This window comes from Ptiloglossa arizonensis, chromosome 8 (genome assembly GCF_051014685.1).
Source record: "Ptiloglossa arizonensis isolate GNS036 chromosome 8, iyPtiAriz1_principal, whole genome shotgun sequence".
NCBI classification, from domain to species: domain Eukaryota; kingdom Metazoa; phylum Arthropoda; class Insecta; order Hymenoptera; family Colletidae; genus Ptiloglossa; species Ptiloglossa arizonensis.
In genome coordinates, this window is record NC_135055.1 from 22,505,942 (window position 1) to 22,527,799 (window position 21,858).

General features: G+C 47.4%; 2 protein-coding genes across 5 annotated transcripts in view; both read right to left on the reverse strand.

Annotated features, from left to right (window-relative positions):
- Positions 1–571: 571 nt before the first annotated feature.
- Positions 572–3,178, reverse strand: LOC143150283 (uncharacterized). The gene is made up of 4 exons (XM_076318453.1): positions 2,366–3,178; positions 1,436–2,288; positions 937–1,353; positions 572–864 (listed from the first exon to the last, which is right to left on the reverse strand). The coding sequence occupies exons 1-4, from the start codon at positions 2,492–2,494 to the stop codon at positions 836–838; spliced, it is 1,428 nt and encodes a 475-aa protein (XP_076174568.1). The 5' UTR covers positions 2,495–3,178; the 3' UTR covers positions 572–835.
- Positions 3,179–4,046: 868 nt separating this feature from the next.
- Toc (toucan) overlaps positions 4,047–21,858 on the reverse strand; it is a 29,564-nt gene continuing 11,752 nt past the window's right edge. For all 4 annotated transcript variants that reach the window (XM_076318449.1, XM_076318447.1, XM_076318450.1 and 1 more), the window contains 8 exons: positions 20,927–21,794; positions 19,785–20,218; positions 19,593–19,702; positions 14,511–14,636; positions 12,021–12,116; positions 7,543–7,709; positions 7,278–7,452; positions 4,047–6,522 (listed from right to left, as the gene is read on the reverse strand). In XM_076318449.1, coding sequence (XP_076174564.1) covers positions 5,306–6,522; positions 7,278–7,452; positions 7,543–7,709; positions 12,021–12,116; positions 14,511–14,636; positions 19,593–19,702; positions 19,785–20,218; positions 20,927–21,794 — 3,193 coding nt within the window. In that variant the 3' untranslated portion in view covers positions 4,047–5,305. The remainder of the gene's footprint in view (positions 6,523–7,277; positions 7,453–7,542; positions 7,710–12,020; positions 12,117–14,510; positions 14,637–19,592; positions 19,703–19,784; positions 20,219–20,926; positions 21,795–21,858) is intronic.

A 21,858-nucleotide genomic window follows, 5' to 3' on the forward strand; every position in this document is an offset into this window, starting at 1 on the left:
TAGATGGCGTCATTCAAGTTTTAAAATAGGTTATCAATACAATGAATAGTTAATTAATTGTTAAATACGTAACATTTTATTTTAGTATATTTGTATATGTCATTTAAATAAGATGTGTAAAATATTATGATACGTATTCCATAAATACTTGTTCACTGGATTCATAACCTATTCTAAAATTAAAATATTATGAAGCTTCTAACAATTCTTATTTTATAGCACACACCGTATTTAAATTACATATAGAGAAATTTATTCCCAAAATATAATGATACTTCTTTTATATACAGTAATTTAATTCTTTGATGGAGTGAAACTTTAAATACTACAAAGCAATTATCACAGTATTATCATTTCAGGATTTATGGAATTCGTCGTATGTAAGTTAATTCTATGATCATACTTAATAAATAATGTGTTCATTAGATTAATAATCTTTTCTTTTTTATAATGTTTACATAACATTTTGTAGCGTTTTAACTACGCGAGAGTTAGAACTTTCCCAAGAAACAGAAGGGGATGCTTTTAATCTGCTATATTTCCCTCAAATGGCAAGATTTAATCTTATGTCTGCAAAGAACACTTTTACAATTCTTTGTTTAACCATACTTTTTTGATACATTTAAATTTCTTTTTTACATGAAATTTATATTCAAATTATAATAATTAGTAAATAATAACAATTGTTTTTAGACAAAGTTTATAGGAAAAAATAAAGCATATATAATTTTGGTATCATTTTCTAATAAAACTTAGTAAAATGAGATGTATCGATATAGAATATTGTTGCGAACATTAAAATTATTTGAATTGTGTATTTTCCCGTAGCAGTATTTTAACAAATTTTTTTCCTTTTCTCCATTGCTGAAACATTTTTCAAATTATTTAGATAATGTACATTTAGAAACGATAAACATTAGTTTTTTATACGATTACCTTTTCTTTCTTCTACAATTTCTTTCCTCTTTTCTTTGAATTTAGTAGGTAAATTTTCTAACATGCTTTCAATAAAATTATCAAGAACTATAGATCTATTCATTGATACTACTCGTGCTCTACACACAGGGCATTCCTTTCGTTTCTTGTTCCATACATTTATACAATGTTGACAGAATGTGTGCATACAACTTAATGTTGTTGCTTTCACAAATAATTCTGAACATACACTACAAGTTAATTGTTCATCCATTATATCATTTACTTTATTAAGTACACTTTCTCTTTCCTTGTTATCTACATTAAGCTGAGTAGGCAGAGTTAAATCTATGGCATCTAAAATATGAAATTCTGGCGAATCATTTACAATTTCTAGAAATATGCAACTGTCGCTAGTATTGTCAGAAGGTCCTGCAACTGTAAAGGAAATATTAATTAATTTGTTACATCTAGCCTAAATACTTAGAGCTCTTTCTAATTATGAATACATAAGATATACCATTATTTTGTATTGTTTCTACTTTAGCTGCCTGTTCTTTTAAAGCTTTCTCAGTTTCTTTTAATTTTTCCTCTAAAACTGTTTTTTCAGTTAACAATTGAGCTTGTATATTCTTCTCTTGTTTAACTGTGTTTTCCATAACACTTTTCCATTCAGCTTGTTGTTCCTCCCTCCATTTTTCCATTTGTTCTCTCATTTTAATTTCCAATGTTTCTTTCTCTTGCTTGCTTACATTCAATGCTTCCTGCCACTTTTGCTTTTCATCGTTCAATCTTTTTTCAAATTGTACTCGTTCGTTTTCTAATTTTTCTAACAATTCTGCATACATTTCTTGCAAATGCTGCTCTTGAATATTACCATTCTCTATTTTGCCTTCTAATATTATAATTTGTTTCTTCAAATCTTCCGTGTTCTCTTTTGTAACATTTTGTTGAATTAAAAGTTGCTCTAACTGTTGTTTCAATTTATCTTGTTCCTTTTGTTTAGTCTGTAACTTGTCCTTTAGAACCTTTTTCTGACATTCCTGATTTTCAGAAAATGTCTTTTGCTCTATGAGAACATTATCTAATATTTGTTCTTCCAATCTGGGTCTTTTATTTATACGTTCTTCTTTAGCAACAAGGGTAAATATATACTTAAATCGGTCACTTGTACTGAACTGTACACTGTCTCCGTTAAAAATCCTTTGACTCACCCCGAAAGACAGAGGAATGTCATTGACAAACGTAGTAGAAGAACTTACATCCTTAATGGTCCATTCTTCGTTCCCTTCGCATCTAAAGATGCAGTGCTTTCTAGATATCATTACATCTAAAATAATTTCATCATTGTCTCTTGCACGACCAATTTGAAACTATTAAAAAATTTGAAAGTTTATGTTAAAAATGTTTTAAACGTGAAGCAAACGTGCGGCTTGATGTTCATTAATACCTCATTTTTATCGATACGAATATCTTGAGGAGCGCAACCATGTTTGTCAATTCTCATTAAAATAGGTTCAAGTGGTTTTGCATCGGAATCGTCTAACATTACCCTCTTTTTCATTTTCGAATCCTCCATTATGCAAACATACACTTTCGTAAATAAGAGGGTTGAAAATAATCATCGAACGGTCTACTCTTTATCTCGATTATATTAGATTCTTTATCAAGTATCATAAGTATGCATGAAAATGGTAAACAAACTTATTACGAGTTCTCGATCGACCTACGTCTCCGTTAATAGGAAAATAGAAAATAACCGCGAATCAAATATCCGCAAACGACATCTCGCGGTGAATCTCGTATTACATCGAATCTCAAAATACATAAATCTAATTCAAAACTAATTTAGCAAGTCAATTCGATAGTATTTTTAATGGTGTCTTAATTAATGAAATAAAACATTGAAGATACAGTTATATTATCTCGAAATCGAAAGTTTGCACAAAAAGATGTTACGTCATATTTCGATTTGCATTTCCTATTGTAGCATGACTAATGCGTTCGAAGTAGACGTTCAGAGTAAAACTTATGTTTAATTAGACTTTTCTGTTTGTTTTTGTCAGGCTCATTATTCCGTTAAGCCTTTATCTGCAGTTTTGATACTCACTGAACGCTTAAGGCGTTTCTAGATAAATGTTCAACGAAATAGTTCTAAAATGGTGGGAAATACGAAGAAACGTAAAAAGAGTTTCACAATTTTTTATACAAAATCTAACAGTATAGACGAACAATCTTTGTTCTCTCTTTCTCAGAGGCATTTCGAGATCACTTTGCGCGTATGCTTTTTATTTTTATAGAATGCTACATTTTCGCGTCATACTTACGACCGAAGAATGAGAATTGATTTTCTTAAAGCTTCCAAACACAAAATTATCGAATCAATTATCGAATGGCAGGTCCTTTAGAGGATTTATCTTAATTCAGATAATATTTATTTGATAGGTATATAATACATTGAATTTGCCAGCACATGTGAGAGAAAACACACTTCTCGGCGAATAATACTTGCTTTTTTCTTATATTCGACACCTTCCAATTATTCCTATACTACTGCTACCGAACATACTTTTCCAGTTGTCCGTGGAACGGAGTTTCATTTTCATTTAATCGACTGTTTATCCAACCGACTATTCTTCGATGCGGCAGTCGGTTAACAAGTGGTACCTGAAATACCATAGTATCTGTAGATCTGACGTTGTACGTAAAACGGGGGTTACAGATAAATTGCATCGATTTATCAGCATTTGGCAATAAAACGTATGTAACTTTAAGAATATTATCAGTTCCCTCTTTCCACGTCGAAAATGTATCATGAACGTAATACATTGTCCCTATGTGTTAGTGCCAAAATAAAAATTCAACGTTACAAAAAACATCGTTTCAATGTAAAATATGTTACGTTCAATAGAGGGTGGGGGTCGGGGGTAAAGGAGGGGGTGGGGGTTGGGGGGACAAGAAAAGTAATCGATTTCAATGCGACGAACCACGATAATCGTACTGTTCGGTAAGCTGCATATGAACGACGAATTAGTGTTCTTCGTAAGCGCAGTGGGTGGCTCATCGACGTTTCTCTTTTCTCGAGGACAGGATCATCGATTTGACTGACGGTCGTTGTCTATTTACAATGGTTGCGATAAAGACTAATTAATTTATAAACATCGTTGTTGTTTATGTACAGACGTAATATAAACGCATTATACCTTATAAAACGGACATGTGTAAAAGTGTCGCGAATCAAACAAACAGTGTAAGACCCGATTCGATTCGGTTCGGTTCGGTTCTGAGAAATACTTGGGCTCGTAATCGCCGGTAGCCCGTGAACGTCTACCATCGAGATTGACAAACAGATTCTCAAACGAAATTAATCGAACTTTTACGCGCATTTTTTCTATTCTAAAGGACAAAGTAAGTTTTCGTAACACATACAGCGGAATCGAATCATGTTTTTTGGTTTCGTTCGTTTCGTACGCTCCATTCAATAAAGTGAACGAAACTCTCCTTAGTACCTAAGATCGCAAAAAATATACTCTGCGGTTACAAAATACGTATATTTAAAACGATATTGGTACAGCATACGGTTAACGAAGCAAAGGACCGTCCGTTCCGCGTTCTCGCGCGCAATTGAAACATCCGGATACGAGAAAACGCCGAGTCGATGCAAAGATAGAAGAAGTCAGCTCGGCAATCGTGGTAACGCAACAGTCGTAATTTGAAAACCCTGCCACACCGTAAAAATCATCTCTAATCTAAGTGCTTGAACAAACACCAACTTCTTTATCCTCGCGTTGATCTCGCGGTCGATCCGCAATCGATGCGAAACGTTATCGAAAACGTACGTTTAAGCCGGCGGAAAAGATACGCGTAATGAACTCGACGAGAGTCGTATATGCTCAAGCTGGCGCATTTAAGCTCAAGTTTAATTCGTTAAAGCGGTTTGTTAATTCGGTAAATCGCGCTCGGTCCGGTCACGATACCATCGAAGGAACCTCTTTCGTTTCGTCTTACGTGACGCTCGATCGATCGAACGCAGTTTCGTTAATTTCCACGCCGCGTTAATACAATATTCGAGCACGTCCCTTCCACCGACTCGTACGCTTTCGGCACGAGATACGCTCGTTCCGTCTCGTCGCGATCAAAACGTACAAGTTACAGGTACAGAGAGGTAATAGAAAAAGTGCGCGTACAGTGTTTGAACGAGCCGCGTGAAACAACACGGTTTTCGTTACCGCGCGGAGAATACAATTCGTGGTCGTTAACCTCGGGAATGGTCGAGGCAACTGGCACCGGGCACCGTTGCGATTACACGGATGAACTTGTCCCGATCGAATCGCGTGGCGGTTCGCGATCGAGCTGACGTCACGCGACAAGCCAACGGGCCGCCAGAACGTTACTTAATCGGTTTACCCCAGGCGAATTGTATCGGCAACGGAGGTATATCGCTGCTGGTCGACGACTCGTCCTCGCTGCTCGTGGCAGAGGTCTCCTCGGAGATCATGGCCTCGCCGCCGGCCTCCTGCGGTCTCTGACCGGCGCCGCAATCTTCGGCGGCTGCCGCGGCTGCCGCGGCGGCGGCAACGGCGACAGCCACCGCAGAGTTCGTAGTCACCGCCGCTGAGGAAGAGGAGGAGGACGACGAAGAGGTGGACGAGGACGAAGAAGACGGATCGCTCCGTGGTCTTCGTCGCGCGATCGGGGTCGAGTTGCACGTCGGGGACCACGCGGACTCCTCGACGCGCGCGGAATCCGTCACGGAGATACTTTTCGATCTCGCTCTCATGTCTACGGAAGGCCTACGGGGAGTCAATCTTAGGGATCCTTGTCGCGACACCGACGTAGTTGTCTCCGGTCGTGCCATTTTCGGCGGGGTCGCGTTCGCCGATCCACCGTCCGCCGTTCCTTTCGAGTTCTCGTCGTCGATCTCCAACGTCCACGAGACCGAGTCACCTTTCTCCACCATAAACTTCACCATGGATGACGATTGCGGACCGTTCTTGTCGGCTGAGAGACTGTGCTCGACGTGCTCCGGGCCCAACGATCGCGATAGCCTAGGCGTCAAGTTCGCAAGAACGGTCACCACTTCGTTTTTTTGACGCAACCTCCATTGCAGCTCCTCGTTACGTTGCGCCAATCGCTTGTTCTGCTTCGAGACCTGATGAATCGACTCGTGCAACACCTCGTTCTCGTGGGACAGCTGCCTCTCGAAAGCCTCTTTGCATTGAAGCTGCGCCTTCAGGTCCTCGCATCTGGCCTCGAGGGTATCCGCTCGTTGCTGCAAAGCCTCTTTGTCCTCGATTTCACGTCTGATGTTGTCCAGTTCCGATCTCAGCGCGGCGTTCTCCTGGCTTCGTATCTCCAGCACCGATCGCAGAGATTCGACCTCCGCGGTGAGCGCGGCTCCTTGATCGTGCACCACCGATCTCCTCTTGAACTCCGCCTCCTTCCGCGTCAATTCGGCTTCCTGTTCCGATCGTAGTTTCACCATCGCGGCCCGATGCTCCTTCGCTGTCTCGTTCAAGGAGTCGCGCAGCCTCGACTCGCACCTGCGCCTCTCCTCCTGCAGCGCGGCCTCCAGAGCGGTGATTTGATCCGCGTGGCGTGCCTCCACTGAATAGGAGGGGGCGGGAAAAACAAAGAAAATACTCGAGATGATCAACGGAGTTTTCACGTTCGACGATCGACGATCGACGATCGACGGGACGACAGATTGGAAAACGGAAGAAAAACAAAGCCGCGCGCGGGGGGCCGAGAGAGACGAGAGAGAGAACGGATCAAGTCCGTCGAACGTGCCAACCTATAATTAACCTCGATGAACGTTACGTGGCCACTAAATCGAGCGTTTGTGATGTTCGAGCGCGCGCGCGTACTCGCTCCGCTTTTGAAAATTCTATGCCCGAATTATTCAACGCGATCCGAGGGTGCGCGTGGGCATTGCCCGCCTCGCGGATTTTAATTAACAATTGTTCCACTTTAAAGCTCCGTCGTTCGCGCCACCGACATCGAGACCATTACGCGGGTCGCAGAGAGAGAGACAGAGAGATAATATCGTTACCCGTATGTAACGCTACATACGCGGCTGGAAGCGCGAGACGCGCGAGCGACGTAAAAATCCCGTCCCGGACGGAAGAAAATTGAAACCGAACACGCCACGAATCGATTACCAGGCGTGATCCGAATTGTAACGGCGCTCGGTGTCCGAGAAGAAAAAAATAAAAAAAAAAAGGAAAGAACGTACGCGCACACGCAAAGGACAAGGAATATTCCGCGTCGCAGTACACGCGGGACTTACGTCACGTTAGTTTTCACCCGTAACGAGCCAGGAGACCGAAAGAAACGCAAATAAAACTCTTGGCAAGACTCACGATCTTCGCGAAGCTGGTCCAAGGCTCTTCGATGATTCTCCCTCTCCGAGTCGAGTCTCTCTTCAATGCCGAGGTTTCTAGATCTCAGCTCCTCGATCTCCGAGCACGTCGACATCCATTCCGTCTTCATGTTCTCGAAATCTTTTTTTAACTTTGGGGTAGAAAAGGCGTCCAACTGCGCGATCGAAATAGGTATTTGCGTTAAACAAATGCAAATTGTACACCGAGCGTTAATTCGTATCTCGTATGGAGAACGTCTACGTACCTCGTAGGCCAGATACTGTACGGTGATGGAAAGGGCTTGCACGACCTGTTCCGCCCTTTTCACGCGAAGCGCCTCGTAGGGTATGTCGGTTTGCGCGGCCTGGTCCCGCGTCTCCAAGGACGCCCTTGTCACCACATAGTTGTTACTGTGCTCCTTGGTTTCACGATCTGCAACCAACGTCACCGGGCCCATCACCATTAAGATTCTTCGAACCGCGACAAAAATTCGATTCGTCGTCCACCGTCGTGAATCGGCGCACCCCTTCGACTCGAGGCATTTACGTCCCCGCGTTGCCTATCATCTGTCGCTTTATTCGGTTCGTTTTCCCATCGTTGCACGAACGACACTCTCTCTCTCTCGGTGTTCTGTTATCGTGACGAACGGTAGCCTCGTCCACGGTCATTGCGCGACGTCGAACGGGTCATCGTGACGAAAGTTGACGGGGACCTGAACCGCTCCAACGTCGCGTGAAATCGACTAACGCCAGTCATGTTACACGATCGCGGTACGGATTTAGGTGTATCGAAGAAAGTCGCGCGGAAAACTCGTTCGTGGAGAGAAAACCGTTGATCCCCGGTCTTGGAAAGTCGAGCTACCTGTTTTTCAGGATCTTTCGGAACATTCGAAGCGACGAGCCGACTCGCCGAGACTCGCGGAGAAAACGCGATTAAAGCGTCGTTGTCGTCGTCGTCGTCGCGGCGACACGCGGGAAATTCACGCACACGCGCACACGCGGGACCGGCTACGCGCGCAGCTCGTTAAATCGTAACGATGATTATTTGGCCCGACTGCGTCACCGGTGGTTCATCCTCCCATTATCGCCGTGATGTACGTGAAAGCACGCGGATTCCGCCCGCGCCGTCTCGAGGAGCCTGATCCTTGTCGGCGACTCGCGAACCGGGGAAAAATAAAAAAGAAGAAACAAAGAAGGAAAAGGAGTAACGCGAGCGCGGCAGTTAAGACGGTGCGATTTTATTTCGGCGCTCGGGCACAGTAGAAAACACGTTCAAGAGCACCCGAAGCCAGTCAATGAAGACTACTCTGGGTTAAGGTCAATCGTACGACAACCGTGTCGTGAACACGGAAAATCCGTGAATACGAAGGATACTCCGCGCCACCGCCTCGATCGGAACATTGAAATCTTCTCCGGGAGTTCCGTTCAAACGACTCCTAGGTATTCTCGAAGACACAGAACCGGGCAATTTCGAGTATTTGTCACTTCCACTCTCGTTTAGAATCGAACAACGATCTACGCGTATCACCGTCAAACGATCGTTTCGACATCGCGTTGCTCGGGAATTGCTCCGATAACTATGGTCGCAACAATTCTCCGTTTCGTTCGTTCCGGACCGATTTACGACGAAATTTGAATTCTAGGCACGGGCACGGTGTTCTCGCGCGATCACGGTTCTTTTTCTCTATCCGATTCGCGTAACCGCGATCGAGCTACAGGTGGAAATATTTGAAACGCTCGATCGCGTACGAAAAGGTTCGATAACAACGATCGAACGATACGCGCGAAGTAGATGCAATCGGAATCGTCATTTGTAACGATTTGCTGGCCAAGTCCGCACTTCGACTGAATTAGCACGAGCCACAGGCTGCCTCGCGGAGCGATATATCCCTCCTTCCGTCTTCTCGGCCACTCCTACCACCACCTTGAAACGAGGTGCAACCTCGAGGAAGACGAAGACGATGGACAGCGCGGAAAACCGTGTCCGACCGGACACGCGGTCTACGCACTTGATACGAACGATCCGAATATGACCCACAATGTCCGCATGTGTTTCCATAATTGCATTAATACCATGAATTTTCTTTTTGCCCGTGAAAGTCTTCGATTCAAGTTTTCTACGAAACGGGAAAAGTGCGAGTCCATTTCCCTGGAAAATCAACGTCCGACCGAACCAAGACACGCCCGGCCGTGCCGCGGCGTTCGTCTATCGCGTTTTATTTATCGTTCCGTCTTTCGATTTTACGGCTCGTAAAAATGAGAAGTTAAGCACTTAAGGCCCGTGTTCCGTTTCAGCGGGATCATTCCGGTAATAGAAAAAGGAAAGGATAACGAAGATAATGACGGCCACTCGAGCGAGCACGATCGCGACGAGTTATTTCAAGGAGCCGTGCTCCGAATAAATTCGCTTTTCCATTTGGAATTGGTCACCCTTACATGGTTAGACGGCGGCCGTATACGTACGAGACAATACGTGTCCGTGGGTATAGTCATTCGAGGATAATGATCCGTGTGATCGACGATCGGATAACGCTCTTCCGCCAGGACTTTAGCGAGACGATTATCGATTCCGCTCGTCGATGTCTGATTTCGTCACAACTCGTAACGCGAGTGTAATTAAAAATACGTTAAGCGGTGGCCGTGGTTCCCCGTGCTTTTCGCTTCATTCGGAATTAGCTCCTCGAAAGCACAATTAACGAACGGTGCGTCGAGACGGTACGAAACAATTTCCCCAATTTGCTCGGCCATCGATGTATCTCGCCGGTAGCCGCGGAGCTTCATGAATGATTAATAGAACAATAAATTAAAACGAAAGGAAGTGCAAGACCGTGACTCGTAGAAACTCGACCTGCAATTCGGTGGTTTCTAGGACGCGGGCGGTCATTGATAATAATCTTTGCTTCGGTAATTTGTTCCAGATAAACACGTACGAGCGCGGGCTTTAAGCGAAAAGATCGACGCGCGCTAGAAACGATCGATCCTCAATGAAATGAAAATAAGAAAAAAGGAAAAAGAAAAAAAAAAAGAAAAAATATACTTTCGTAGCAGATGTCCGTTCTGTGAGATAACGTTTCATTGCGAAAGCGAAAACGTAAATTCCGTCGATTATCGAAATAACGCTCGAACGACGAATTACTTTCGCTGGAACCTCTAGCCGTGATACCTGCGCGTCCCCGACGAATTTCGCCCGTGGGTTTTTCAGGAGCTTCGACGAAAACCGATGCCGTAAGACGGGCAACACGGGTTTAGCGTATCCGAGGACCAGTGAAAGCTACGACTTTCTTCGAAACGACAGGCCACGCGCAGGGAGACACGCACGTGTGCGTCCTCGTGCATGCGGAGAAACGCTTCTACGTACGCACCGCAAAATGACCGTGGGACTTTTTTAGAAACTAGCTGCTACTGCCGGAGTAGCGCGGTCAATGAATTAGAAAGCACTCCGCGATGATGTTTCCACGTAGTATTATCTTTTCAGGGGGACAATAGTGGAAAGAACGCTACTTTGCGCCGGGCGTACTACTTACGAAACAGAAAAAAAAAAAAAAAAAGAAAGAGAAAGAAAAAAAATAGAAAAGCAAAAGAAAGGATTTCCACGAGACCGTCGAGTCGCGGGTTTTACCTGCTATTAACGTACGAGGAAATTTTTGGAATTTCTGGCGATCGTGTAACCGTAATAGATGATCTCACACTCTCCAAGACACGAAGAGACACACCGCTACCTTTCGCAAGGATCTTTCCGTTTGCAATTCGTTTCTCTTCTTGTACAATATGCGACAAGTTTTTCGTAAAAGTCGGGACCGATAGACAAACAGAGATCATGGTTCGTGGACTGGTCAATTCCTAGGTGTCCGTGTACGGGCGGTGGGCATTGTCTGAATAATAAAATGATCGCTATAAAGAATCGAATAAAAGATGTTTCGTCCGTCGTGCGAAGAATTCGAATAACGAATTAACTTTTCGTTATATTCCGTGCACCATTGAATAATCTCGATGGATGTACTTGTTCGGTACTATCCGATTTTAACGAGAGGTACTATTTTTTTTCTCACCGGATGGTCAAACGCTTATTAGCAACGATGTAAGCGGTCGATAGATACGCCGTGGACGATACTAGCCAATCGCTCGTTATGAAATTAATCGAAACGTTCGTTATCGCTATAATACGTTAATACGATACTGTGACATCATCGACGTACGTTGGCGAGTCTCGACACGTTACCTGATCTAAATATCTTCACGCGGCAACTATGAATGAGTATAATATGCATTCTCGCGACGATGGGCTATTAGGGTCAGACCGTTTCTTCTTTAATTTCTTCTAAAACAGCCTACAATCTGTCACGTCGTCGTAGTACGAAATGTCAAACGCGAGAAATATTTCGAGAAAATCGCGAGCAAAAAGAAACGAATCGTTTCGCGGATTCCCCGTCCTTTGCACAGACGCTGTAAAAGTTCCACGATGTTTCGTAAACCCCCATTCTATGTAAATACCGTGAGCCAACAGGTTTATTACATCGTGCTGGTTACCTGCGATGACGATGTAATAATTGTTACGTCGTGAGAGCACCTTCGTTGAAAATTACGTAGCGATATTTAATTACCGATCGTGACTTAGTTTCGCGATCGTATTGGAAAAGAGAAAGAAAACGTTTCGCGAGCACCGGCGAGCGTTCGTCGCGGTTGTTCCGCGCGCGGTGAAAGAAAGCGCAATAACCGCGGCGGAGATGCGAAAATATCGATGTACCTTTCGTCGATGTCGTTGAACTGTGCTGCTTCGCCGGGACAGTGGTTGTTAATCTCCTCGTTATTGTCGGCTTTCGCGTCGCTGACGGACTCTTCTCTGGAAAACAGAATTCACCGCGTTAAACGAGAGCACGTTACACGGGGACCGGTAGTGACTTAAATGACGTATCATCGGGGTCCGCGAGTACCGTTCGTGCGAACCGTTTCACTGTCCGCGCGAGATAATATTATGTACGAGTCCGGTGTCCACTCTGCGCTAAAACTGAACTCCGCGAGACACACGGCGAGCGTCGTTTCTCGGCCGATGAGCGAATATCTTCGTGAAACTGTCAAGGAAAACGGGCGAAGCAAACGTCACCGAGCACTTGGATCGTTGACGCGGTTAGTCAAAGCCATTGGGAACACAGGGTAAAACATTTATGCTCGACGGGATAGGTTTGCCGCGTCCCGAACCCGCATCGTCCTTATGGTATCCGAGGTGTCGTAGTTACCGAGCGCGAGGACGCGTCCTTGTGAACGGGATCCATTTCGGAAATGAATTTAGCCTCGCGAAACAACGGAAGGAAAAAAAAACAAACAATTCGAGCAAACATACGACCAATTTCGCATTGTTTCGAGAATCGTTGACGCGCGCGGAGCACGATCCGAAGCACAACATTTCATCGACGCGTGCTCGTCAAGATCACCGACAAATTCGAAATACCTGACACCGAACTCGAACGCATCTACAAACGACGAGATGTTTGCAAACACTCGATGTACGAGTGCGTTGCTTCGAGTACTCGACGGGCAGGCGGACTCGCGAGAAAAATGATCGTGGCTCGGAAAAAAAAATTCGAAATCGTTCGTACGTTACGCGTACGAAGGAGCTCGAAATAAATAAATAAATACATAAATAAATAAATAAATAAATAAATAAATAAATACCGATACGTTTATGATGATACGAGGAAACCATTGCTGCTCCAATATTCTGGTCATGCGAGGTGTGCGCTGGCTGTATCAAAATCGGTTTCGCTTATTCTAATCGTCGCCGACGAGCGTAAAACCACGTTTGGAAGTCGCGTTCTACGCTAATAATGCCAATCACGAAACACCGTTGCGAACAGACCGGTCACAAATCACGTTCACGAGGTGAGAATATTTCAGCGACCCGCACGGGACACGACGAACCGGCAGACTGAGTGGCACTCGGTTGTTTTCCCGTTTAAACTTGACGAAGGACTGCCGGGAACATCGAACAGTATTCGACAAGACCGGGGGGGTTAAATCGGACAGTGACTGTGGCAAGGGGTGCATACCGTTACGATTCTGACCTGACCCGTATAAACAAAGACTCGTCGAGTCCACACTCACCGATAATTATTGTAACAACGGGTGAGGTGTCCACCGGATGAATTTCTACCGCGTGTGGCCGCGGGCCATAAAAGAAGAAAGTTCGTCGATTTTCGATTACCGAAGAAACACCGATGGTGTATCGATCGCGTCGAACGAAACGAGTTTCAGCGAATCGTCGCGGCGAGTCTTCGAATTTCGATGCTCGTACGGGACCGTGTACCAGCCGATCAAAGGATTCGAGGATCGTTGCGCACCAGGGAACGTGAAATTTGGTAAAAGTATACACCGAGAATGAATTACGAGCTTTTCTAACGCGCCAGGTATTTCATAGGGGAAACCAGAAAACGATAAACAGACGCAATATATCCGTTTGCCGAAACTAGCATGGCTGGCTGCCAATAATACTTTTCAATGCTACGCTTCTCACTGAAAATAGATCCACTCGCGGTGGGTTCCACTATCGACGCGACGATAATGTGTCGAACTCGGTCGTCTCCGCGCCTAGTCGTCGTCGTCGATGCGAACGAGCCCGGACAGTTGCATAGGGGCAGGCGTTCAGAGAAAAAGTATTCTCTTCGTCGCACTAGGTCTCCAACCGGAAGCACGCAGCGGTGCCCTCGACCTTTCGTTTCCTCCGTTCAATCAGCGAACAGACGTTTATATATACGGGGTGTGTAACGCTAAAAGTGTTGCGGACCGACGTCTACCGAAGACGAAACGACCGATGTCTCCGAGACCGTAAAGACACTGGCTTTATTTATAGAGAGTGTTAGAAAAAGGGGTCAAGACTTACAGGGTGTACGTCGCTAAACCGAATAAAAAAAAAAGTATATTCGGCCGGCGCGGGTCGAAAGGTTCACCTATCCTTCAAGATTTCCCGTTTTGCCTCGCGTAAGAATTTCTTTTTTTTTACTAGTTTCGGCGAGTTCTGGCCGCGCGTCGGATTTTCGATTACTTTCGGTTCGATACTCCGGACAAATGACCGTGTCTTAGCAACATCGAGTCTCCTCTGTCCGTCCTTCGTAGTTTCGGATGTATCGGTCTGCACCATTTTTAGCGTACACTCTGTACGTGCACGCACACGTACTCGTCTATGATGTATGCAAGCTCGTCGCATAATTTGGGGCGCATGTACCGGACCCTCCACACTCACCGAGATTGATGGTCGAAATTTCTACGCAGTTCTTCTTGCTCTCGAAATTATTGACACGGTTCTGTTGGCTACCGCGACCATTTGCTACCAGTCTTCTTGGTGGATTTACCGATGTTGGCGATCTCTCTGGAAATATACAACGAAACGGATGAGATCCAATCCCCGATGCGATCGCCGCGCGAAGGATAAAGGAAGTATAATTTTATTCGTTTCCCGGTGTATCTATTTATAAAGTGGGAATCGTGAAAACAACAAACGGTCCCCGTGACGCGCGGCATTACGTGTCTGGATAGTTCATCGACCGTGGTTATTTCGTTTCCCTCATCGGTCGTACTTACTTGCTTCGACAACATTTTGCGCATCATCGAAATTCGTGCCCGACGAGGCGTTACGGCGGGACGAATCCACGCGTAGAGCTAAGTTTGAACCGTGCTCGTCGATTATGCCAACGAGGAAAAGAAAACGTTTATTATGTACACCAGGCTGCACGTAGCCGTTGCCCACGAGGCTCGTGCATATAACGGCCAGTGTATGCCCCGTGTGCATAATGGTGCGAATTAATCTTGCATGTGAGAGAAACTGGCGCGGAAAATATTCGGGACAGTCGAGCGCAACGATTAAGAATATTAAGCAACGTTTCTATATATGCGTGCGAATCGTTGGTGTGAAACGGAGGTAAGACGATAAATTTTGTTCAATTGCGTTCAATAACGCGTGACAATTGAGGTCTAAAAATGGAAGGGATCATCATCGTCGAGAGCCGTGCGTCTCTCTATGCGAAAAACCACGTACAGAGCTGCAGAAAATTGCAAGTATTTTAAGCGTTACGATCGCGTTCGTTACGGACCGAGCAAATATTGCCTATTCGTATACCTACGTTCGACGCTCGAGATCTCATCGATCATCCGTTCAACTATTTGTAAACACTTTCGTAACCTACCGTGAATCGTTTCGGTTCGTTCTCTTCCGAACAAGAACGTTAATTGATTAACTAGAATTGATAATCCATTCGGAGAAGACAGGTGAACGATCGACGCGATACACTTAAGAGTCGTAACTCGGAAACAAAGTTAGACGCGACGACGCGACGAACGTTCGCGTCGACTTTTCTTTCTTTTTTTTTTATTATCTTCGCGCGTTAAATACCGATTCACGGAACACCTCTGACGTGTCGTATTTCGAACACCGTTTGGATCGCGATACATCGTCCTCTACGATACGCGATTCGCTCGCAGGCACTTGAAAATATTACCGGCTCGATTCGCATCGATACAGTGTTGAGACGAGGCCCGTCGAAATTGAAACACACCCGACACGATTCACGATGTACCTGCGTGCTCTCACGAGAGATCATTAATCGCTTTTAATGTTTCACGAGCGACGATACAGCGACCCCGAGCTACTTTCCGACGAACACCACGGACAACAATGATCGATGGACAACGTAAAAGAGAAATCCCGTGACGAGGTGTGTAAGTAGGGTACCTTTGATCCTTCTCCGTAACGTTTTAGACTCGCTTAAGAGAAACCGTTCGACCCATCTACCTTTTCGAATGCCTATGCAACCGTCGCGTCGAGTCGCCAGTCGGTCGCTCGTATTCGCGTCGTTGGAACTTTCTAGCGTTAAATGAAGCACGAAGAAAAAGACAGGTGGCAGATAGCCACGGATCTCGTTTTTCTTTTTTTTTTTCTTCTTCTTTTCCTTTTTTTTTCCGTTGTTTTTCTTTCCTTCGTGAAACGAGATTAGCGTATTAACGGAGAGACCGAGGGGAGAGGGTCTTAATTGGCCAATTGGTGTCTCCCCCCAACGATCGTCGTTACCCGCGAAAATTCGTTTCCAGGCCAAGGGGATGGGGGATAGGGGGGGAGTGGGATGGGGAGACGGTGGGGACGGTCGAATCACCAGCTATCCAGAATTATATGGCTCTACCTCTCTTAAAACTGCCGAGCCGCATTTTCGTCGAGTCTCTGACGAAATCCGTCCGAAGAGCGGGCCTACCCTTCGATCCTTGCTGCCCCATTTTGAAATCTCACTTTCACCGTGGCTTCGTCGTCATTCCTACGTCGTTAAAAATCATTCTCTCCACCGAAGCACCGCCACGAACGACCGCCTCGGTTAAGAAGAATTCGCGCAGCTATTCAGCCGGTGGTGTCCTCGCTGGTGATCGCGAGGCACGTCGCCCGTGTCGAGTCCGCGATCGTGGACCATCGTTGACGACGAGCTGCCGGCATCTTTAACGTTGCTACGAAGCTCGCGTCTCGCGTCTCGCGTAGCGATCGAACTCGTGTCCTCTGGTCGCTCGGTGCGCACTATCCACCGTGAACCGTTACGATCCTTACGGGACGGACGGTAGTAGCCGCGTCGCGTAAATTCCAACGATCGTTCGCGGTAGCGCGCGGGTCGCGTTCATGTCCTCCCGTATTATTCGATGGTAGATCGAGCAGAAGACCGGTACCAGCCGTACGAGCCGCGGGTCGTTGTTCAGGCGACCCGATTCCGGGAGCGCGGCGCGTGTCTCTCTTTCACCGGCACGATCGACGGGTGTCCTCAGCCCATGTGGGTTTAACATCTGATTCTGATGGCGATTGCGTAAGTGGTAAGAGATCTCGACCGGGTTGCGTACCGGTGGTCGTCGGCCTTGGGAGAACGCACGTGGTCGCCGGGTGCACCTGTCTAAAAAGGGTGGGGACACGGGAGAACCACCGGCGTGATCGAGCGAAGGACGTGCAGCACGCACGGCCAAGAAGAGATGGCCGGTGAAGAAAGGCAATGCCGGAAATAAACCACCAGTGCCGTTGACCCGCACGTAAGCTCCGTCAGTCGTGAAGCTGTTAACGTACACGGGGAACGTTGAAACGGTGGCCGAGGATCGACGACGACGACGACGACGACGACGACGACGACGACGGGCCTGGACGATAACCCTGTGTGTTCTTCCTCGTTGGTGCACGGTCTACCTACCGAAATGGTACACCTTCGGTAACGGTATCTCGGGAAACTTTCATCGGGAGTCACAGAGAGAGGGGCAGGTAATCCAGCCTCGAAGCGTTTCGGTCTCGCGGTACAGATTCTTCCGGCGACCGTGGTTAATACGCGATAACATATTGCGAACGAATCGGTGAACGACGCCGGGGAAATCGTCGCGAGAGACGAGCCCGAGTCTTCCTTCGATCGACCCCCCGTTCCGTCGTGTCGGCGCGAGAACAAGACGAGGTCTCTCCCGCGACACGTTCCAGAATCAGGTCACGTCTGAGGAGTGTGTTCGCGGATATGGATCACGCGGTATTACATCTGCGTTCCACCCGAACGATGGATACGTAGAATCCGATGGCACACGATCGGACGAAGACGAAACCGTACGAAAACGAGGCGTTATCCGAAGATTATCACGGAGCACAGATTCGATGCACTTTGCACCGTCACCTTGCGGCATTCACTGACGACGATGCACCGGCTGTTCGCTCTTGTTCGCTCCTGTCCTTCCTTCTTTCTCTGTCGTCGAGCGCACACGTACTATCCGCGTACCCTCGATAAAATCGGTCAACCGAATGGGGTAGAGAGTAAAGAGATGTGTGTGCGTGTGTGTGTGCGTTAGCGCGTGTGTGCGTGTGCGTGTGAGCGAGAGAGAGGCGGAAACAGACGGAGAGGAGAAGGAAGAGAGAAGACCGGAAATGCAACGCGCGTGCATAAACAGCGTCCGAGCGAGCACGAGGTCCGCCGAGGACTGCCGACTGGATGCTGCTGGTGTCGCGGCTGCGGCTGCTCGGGCTTGCCTCGAGATCCAATGGAAACGAAACTTGCCCAGTGGCGCCGGAAGAGGGGCACCGGCGCCCTCGCTCCTTTCGTCGTGCAAGTTTCGCGCGCCCCGAACGGGTCGATACGAAAACACCCTCCTACGCCCACGCTCGCGACACCACTCCGCCCCCTTCTGCGTACGAAAACCACCTACGGGCGAAACGCACGCCACGGGACGAACACACTCGGCGACGAATCGAAGACGCGTGCGTGCACTTGGAACACCGAAATAAATTGATTCGACGCGTTTCGAATTTCAAGGATAACGCGAATTCCACGAATCGACGTTCGGCGTCGTCGAGCAGACCGCGTCGTCGTGTTCACATGCCGCGTACCTGTGTGCGAAATAACCTCGAAAGAACGTGCCACGCGCACTCGAGGCGAACCTATCGGAGATTCGTCGACGTTTACGAATCGAATCCGATCGGAAAATAAGAAAAAGTACGAGGTGATCGTGTATTTCGAGCCGTCGGTTGGTATTTCGAGACCCCGATTACGAGAAATATGGATCGTGAACGAAGGGAAACGTGGACGGTGATTCGTGCGCCATCGGCTCGATAACGTCGGTCGCCAAGAATTAATTTAGGATGATCCTGAACTGGCTTTTCTTAAAGCAGCAATGCGACAAGGAGTGGTCGACGTTCCCATGTTACCGGAGGTCGGTCGGTACTATCGATACCTTTATTAGAAAAGTCCGTGCGAAATTGCGAGAGCATGCGCGTTCTTTCGTACGGGCGTCGATATTTCTAAATCCACCGATATCTGTCTCGAACTTGTACACTTCCCGTCGAATTGGACCAACTACGAACGCAAACGTTCTTCGTGACGCTCGCGACAGTTACTCATTTTGTTGACCTTTGCGGTCTGGACTTTTTCTCTGTGAAAAAACGCATGGTATGCGGTCGAACATAATTCGATATCGCAAAATCGGTTGGCATCATGTTTATTCAAGCTCCACCGTTCTCCGCAAGGTCTTCCCGTCACGGTTTCTACCAATACAACCTCGCGGGACTGTCTCTCCGTCGATCTCACGCTAAAACGTACAGGTGTACGAGACACCGGTGAGCGCCAACGTGTACTGCGCGAGATACGAACGTTACACTCTCACGATCGGAATTAAATTGGAACAATGGTTACGCGTGTATCGCGTTAAACGCGAAACCGTTATCGGTGTACAATGCGCCAGCGAGATACGCGGGCGCGTGCGCGCGCGCGCATCAGCCACGCCGCGAATAGATTTTAATTTAATTCGCGATCATCTAAAAATGGACGTTAATTCGACTTACTTGGCGCGTCCTTGCCAGGTCCGGTACTGAGATCACTCAAGGAGCTACGAACGGAGCTTCTGGCAGTTTCTTGGGTCGGCGATTTCATTTCTTGGCGGCCCCGTATTCTCCTGGTAATTAGGAACTTCTTAACAACGACGAGCGCAACGAAACGTTTTCAGAGATTCGCTATTTCAACGATCGACGCCTCACCTTTTGTCCTTGTTGTTATTGTTATTGGCATCGCCCGCTTTTTTTTGCGTCGATCCCGTGGAAGATGGCTGACCGAGGCTCTGCAGTACCCTTGACTTCACTTCTTTCCTCACCGGCCTCGTTCTCTGCTCGTTCTTGCCAGCTTCGATTTTACTCATGACGGCGTCCCAACGGCCACCCTTTCTCGACGACCTTTGCGATCGTCGTGCCTCCTTCTCCGCCTCGTCTTTCGGTCCGGATTCGATCATCGCTTTGATCTTCGAGACGACATTCCTCTTAGGCATTTTGTACTTCTTCAAAGGAATCGCGTCGGCTTTATTTTGGCCCTTCGACCGCATATTGTCATTGTTTCTTTCCACCTCGATCACCGTGATCTCGGTGGTGTTCATCGATCCATTGGAATCACCCGATGCGTCCAAAGGATTCACGGCAACCTAAACATTAGCGATCGCGCGATATCAACAAACGTACGTACACGCGCTTCAAGTGTCGGGTCGTTTCATAAGCGTTCGCGCGTGTATATCGTCGGGCAAACTTTCGACGCGACGGGACGCGGATCGTCAATGCGCGTCCGAGATCTAAACGGACGACATTTTCGTATCCGTAGCGGTCGCCACCTGTTTCTCTCGAACGAAAGGATACAACGTTGCACATCCTACGCCGCGAACATCGACGAAATTTACAACGAACGTACCGTTAATACGCGACGCACTCGGTCGCGAGTCTCCTTGCGAGCTCGATGGTCACCGACCGTCTGATGAAAACGCTACTAATTTCTATGAAAGGGGCATCGATAAATTAATCCAGAGATAGCGAGCAATTGCGGTAAATGTGGTGTACACACGGTTGGGAACGAGAGTGTGCGTATGCATGGATGAGTGGGGAGAGAGAGCTATGGGACATTGTGACCGCGGGCTACATCGGAGAGCGAGCGAGTGCCTGGCAATAAGAGCGTCACCGTAATAAACAGTCCTCCGCAAACAACAATCCATTTTGCGTTACGTCTCGAGCACCTACGGGACGCAACGTGAAACGTACGCGAAAACGACCACTGAACGCCCGGTACGAAACGTGTCTCGCGTACATATTTTCATCGAGCAAAGTCTCGTGAAATGACCCGACAATCGAACCGATCGACTCGCCTGTATATAATTAATGATAACTTCCGCATTGACCGGTGACGGTTGACTCCTCTGGGAGACCTCCGTGTCGATGGTGTCCGGTGTGTGATCCTCGTTCTTCTCCGCCGTCTCCTCTGGAGCGTGGAGCTCGTCGTGCCTTTTATCGAGGTCCGAGTAAATCCCGCTCGAGTCCATCTCTTCTCCGGTGAAGCTCGGACATCTTCGACCACCGGGGGCGCAGAAGAGCGTACCATCGATTACCTGTGCCTTTCTATCGCCGCGAACGATCTCCTCGTACGCGTCGGCGTCACTTTCCGTGAAGAAGTCCGAGTCCGTCATCGGATCTTGTCTGCATGGGGCAGGAAGATTCGGTGGCGGGGCTACGGACGGTGGATCGGCACCGCGACTCGCTGGCCTCGAGTTCTCGCCGTCACCCTGATAACCAGCCTCGAGGCTGGTGATGCTCGTCACCGATGTGACGAAACTGATGGGAACCCCCGTTCCCCTGACGGGTTCCACCGGTTTCGGGTCGAGCGGTAGCTCCTCCGGAGACGGTGTTCTCTCGCTGGACGCTTCCTCGGTCGGTTCGATGTCCACCGACGGTCTCGACGCCGACGCGCGCGTTAACGCCAATCTCGAGCCCGCTGAACCCGTAAGATTTTCACAGGATGGTGTCCTGGAGCACTCTAGCGCGACCGTGAAGTCGGTCATCTGGTCGGGGGTCAGTATACCGAGGCTCTCGTCGTGTTCGAACGAGTTCTGCTTGTTGAGCATCAAATAGTGCGGCGTCGCGTTCACTGCGTTGTCATTGTAAGAGCCCAAAGACGCGTCCAAGAGGCAGCTCTCTCCGGTGTCCTCGATCATATTCAGCTGAGAGTTCTCGAGCAAGCTGCGCGAAGAAAGAAATACGAAACAATACCACTTTACCGTCTAAAATTTAAATCTCTCCAGCC

Bases quoted from the DNA above. Each gene is read 5' to 3' on its own strand.
- LOC143150283 (XM_076318453.1), bottom strand. From the start codon at position 2,494: ATGGAGGATTCGAAAATGAAAAAGAGGGTAATGTTAGACGATTCCGAT. The intron at 1,354-1,435 runs GTATATCTTATG...TTTCCTTTACAG, and splicing joins AGAAACAATACAAAATAATG to TTGCAGGACCTTCTGACAAT. The intron at 865-936 runs GTAATCGTATAA...AAAATGTTTCAG, and splicing joins AATTGTAGAAGAAAGAAAAG to CAATGGAGAAAAGGAAAAAA.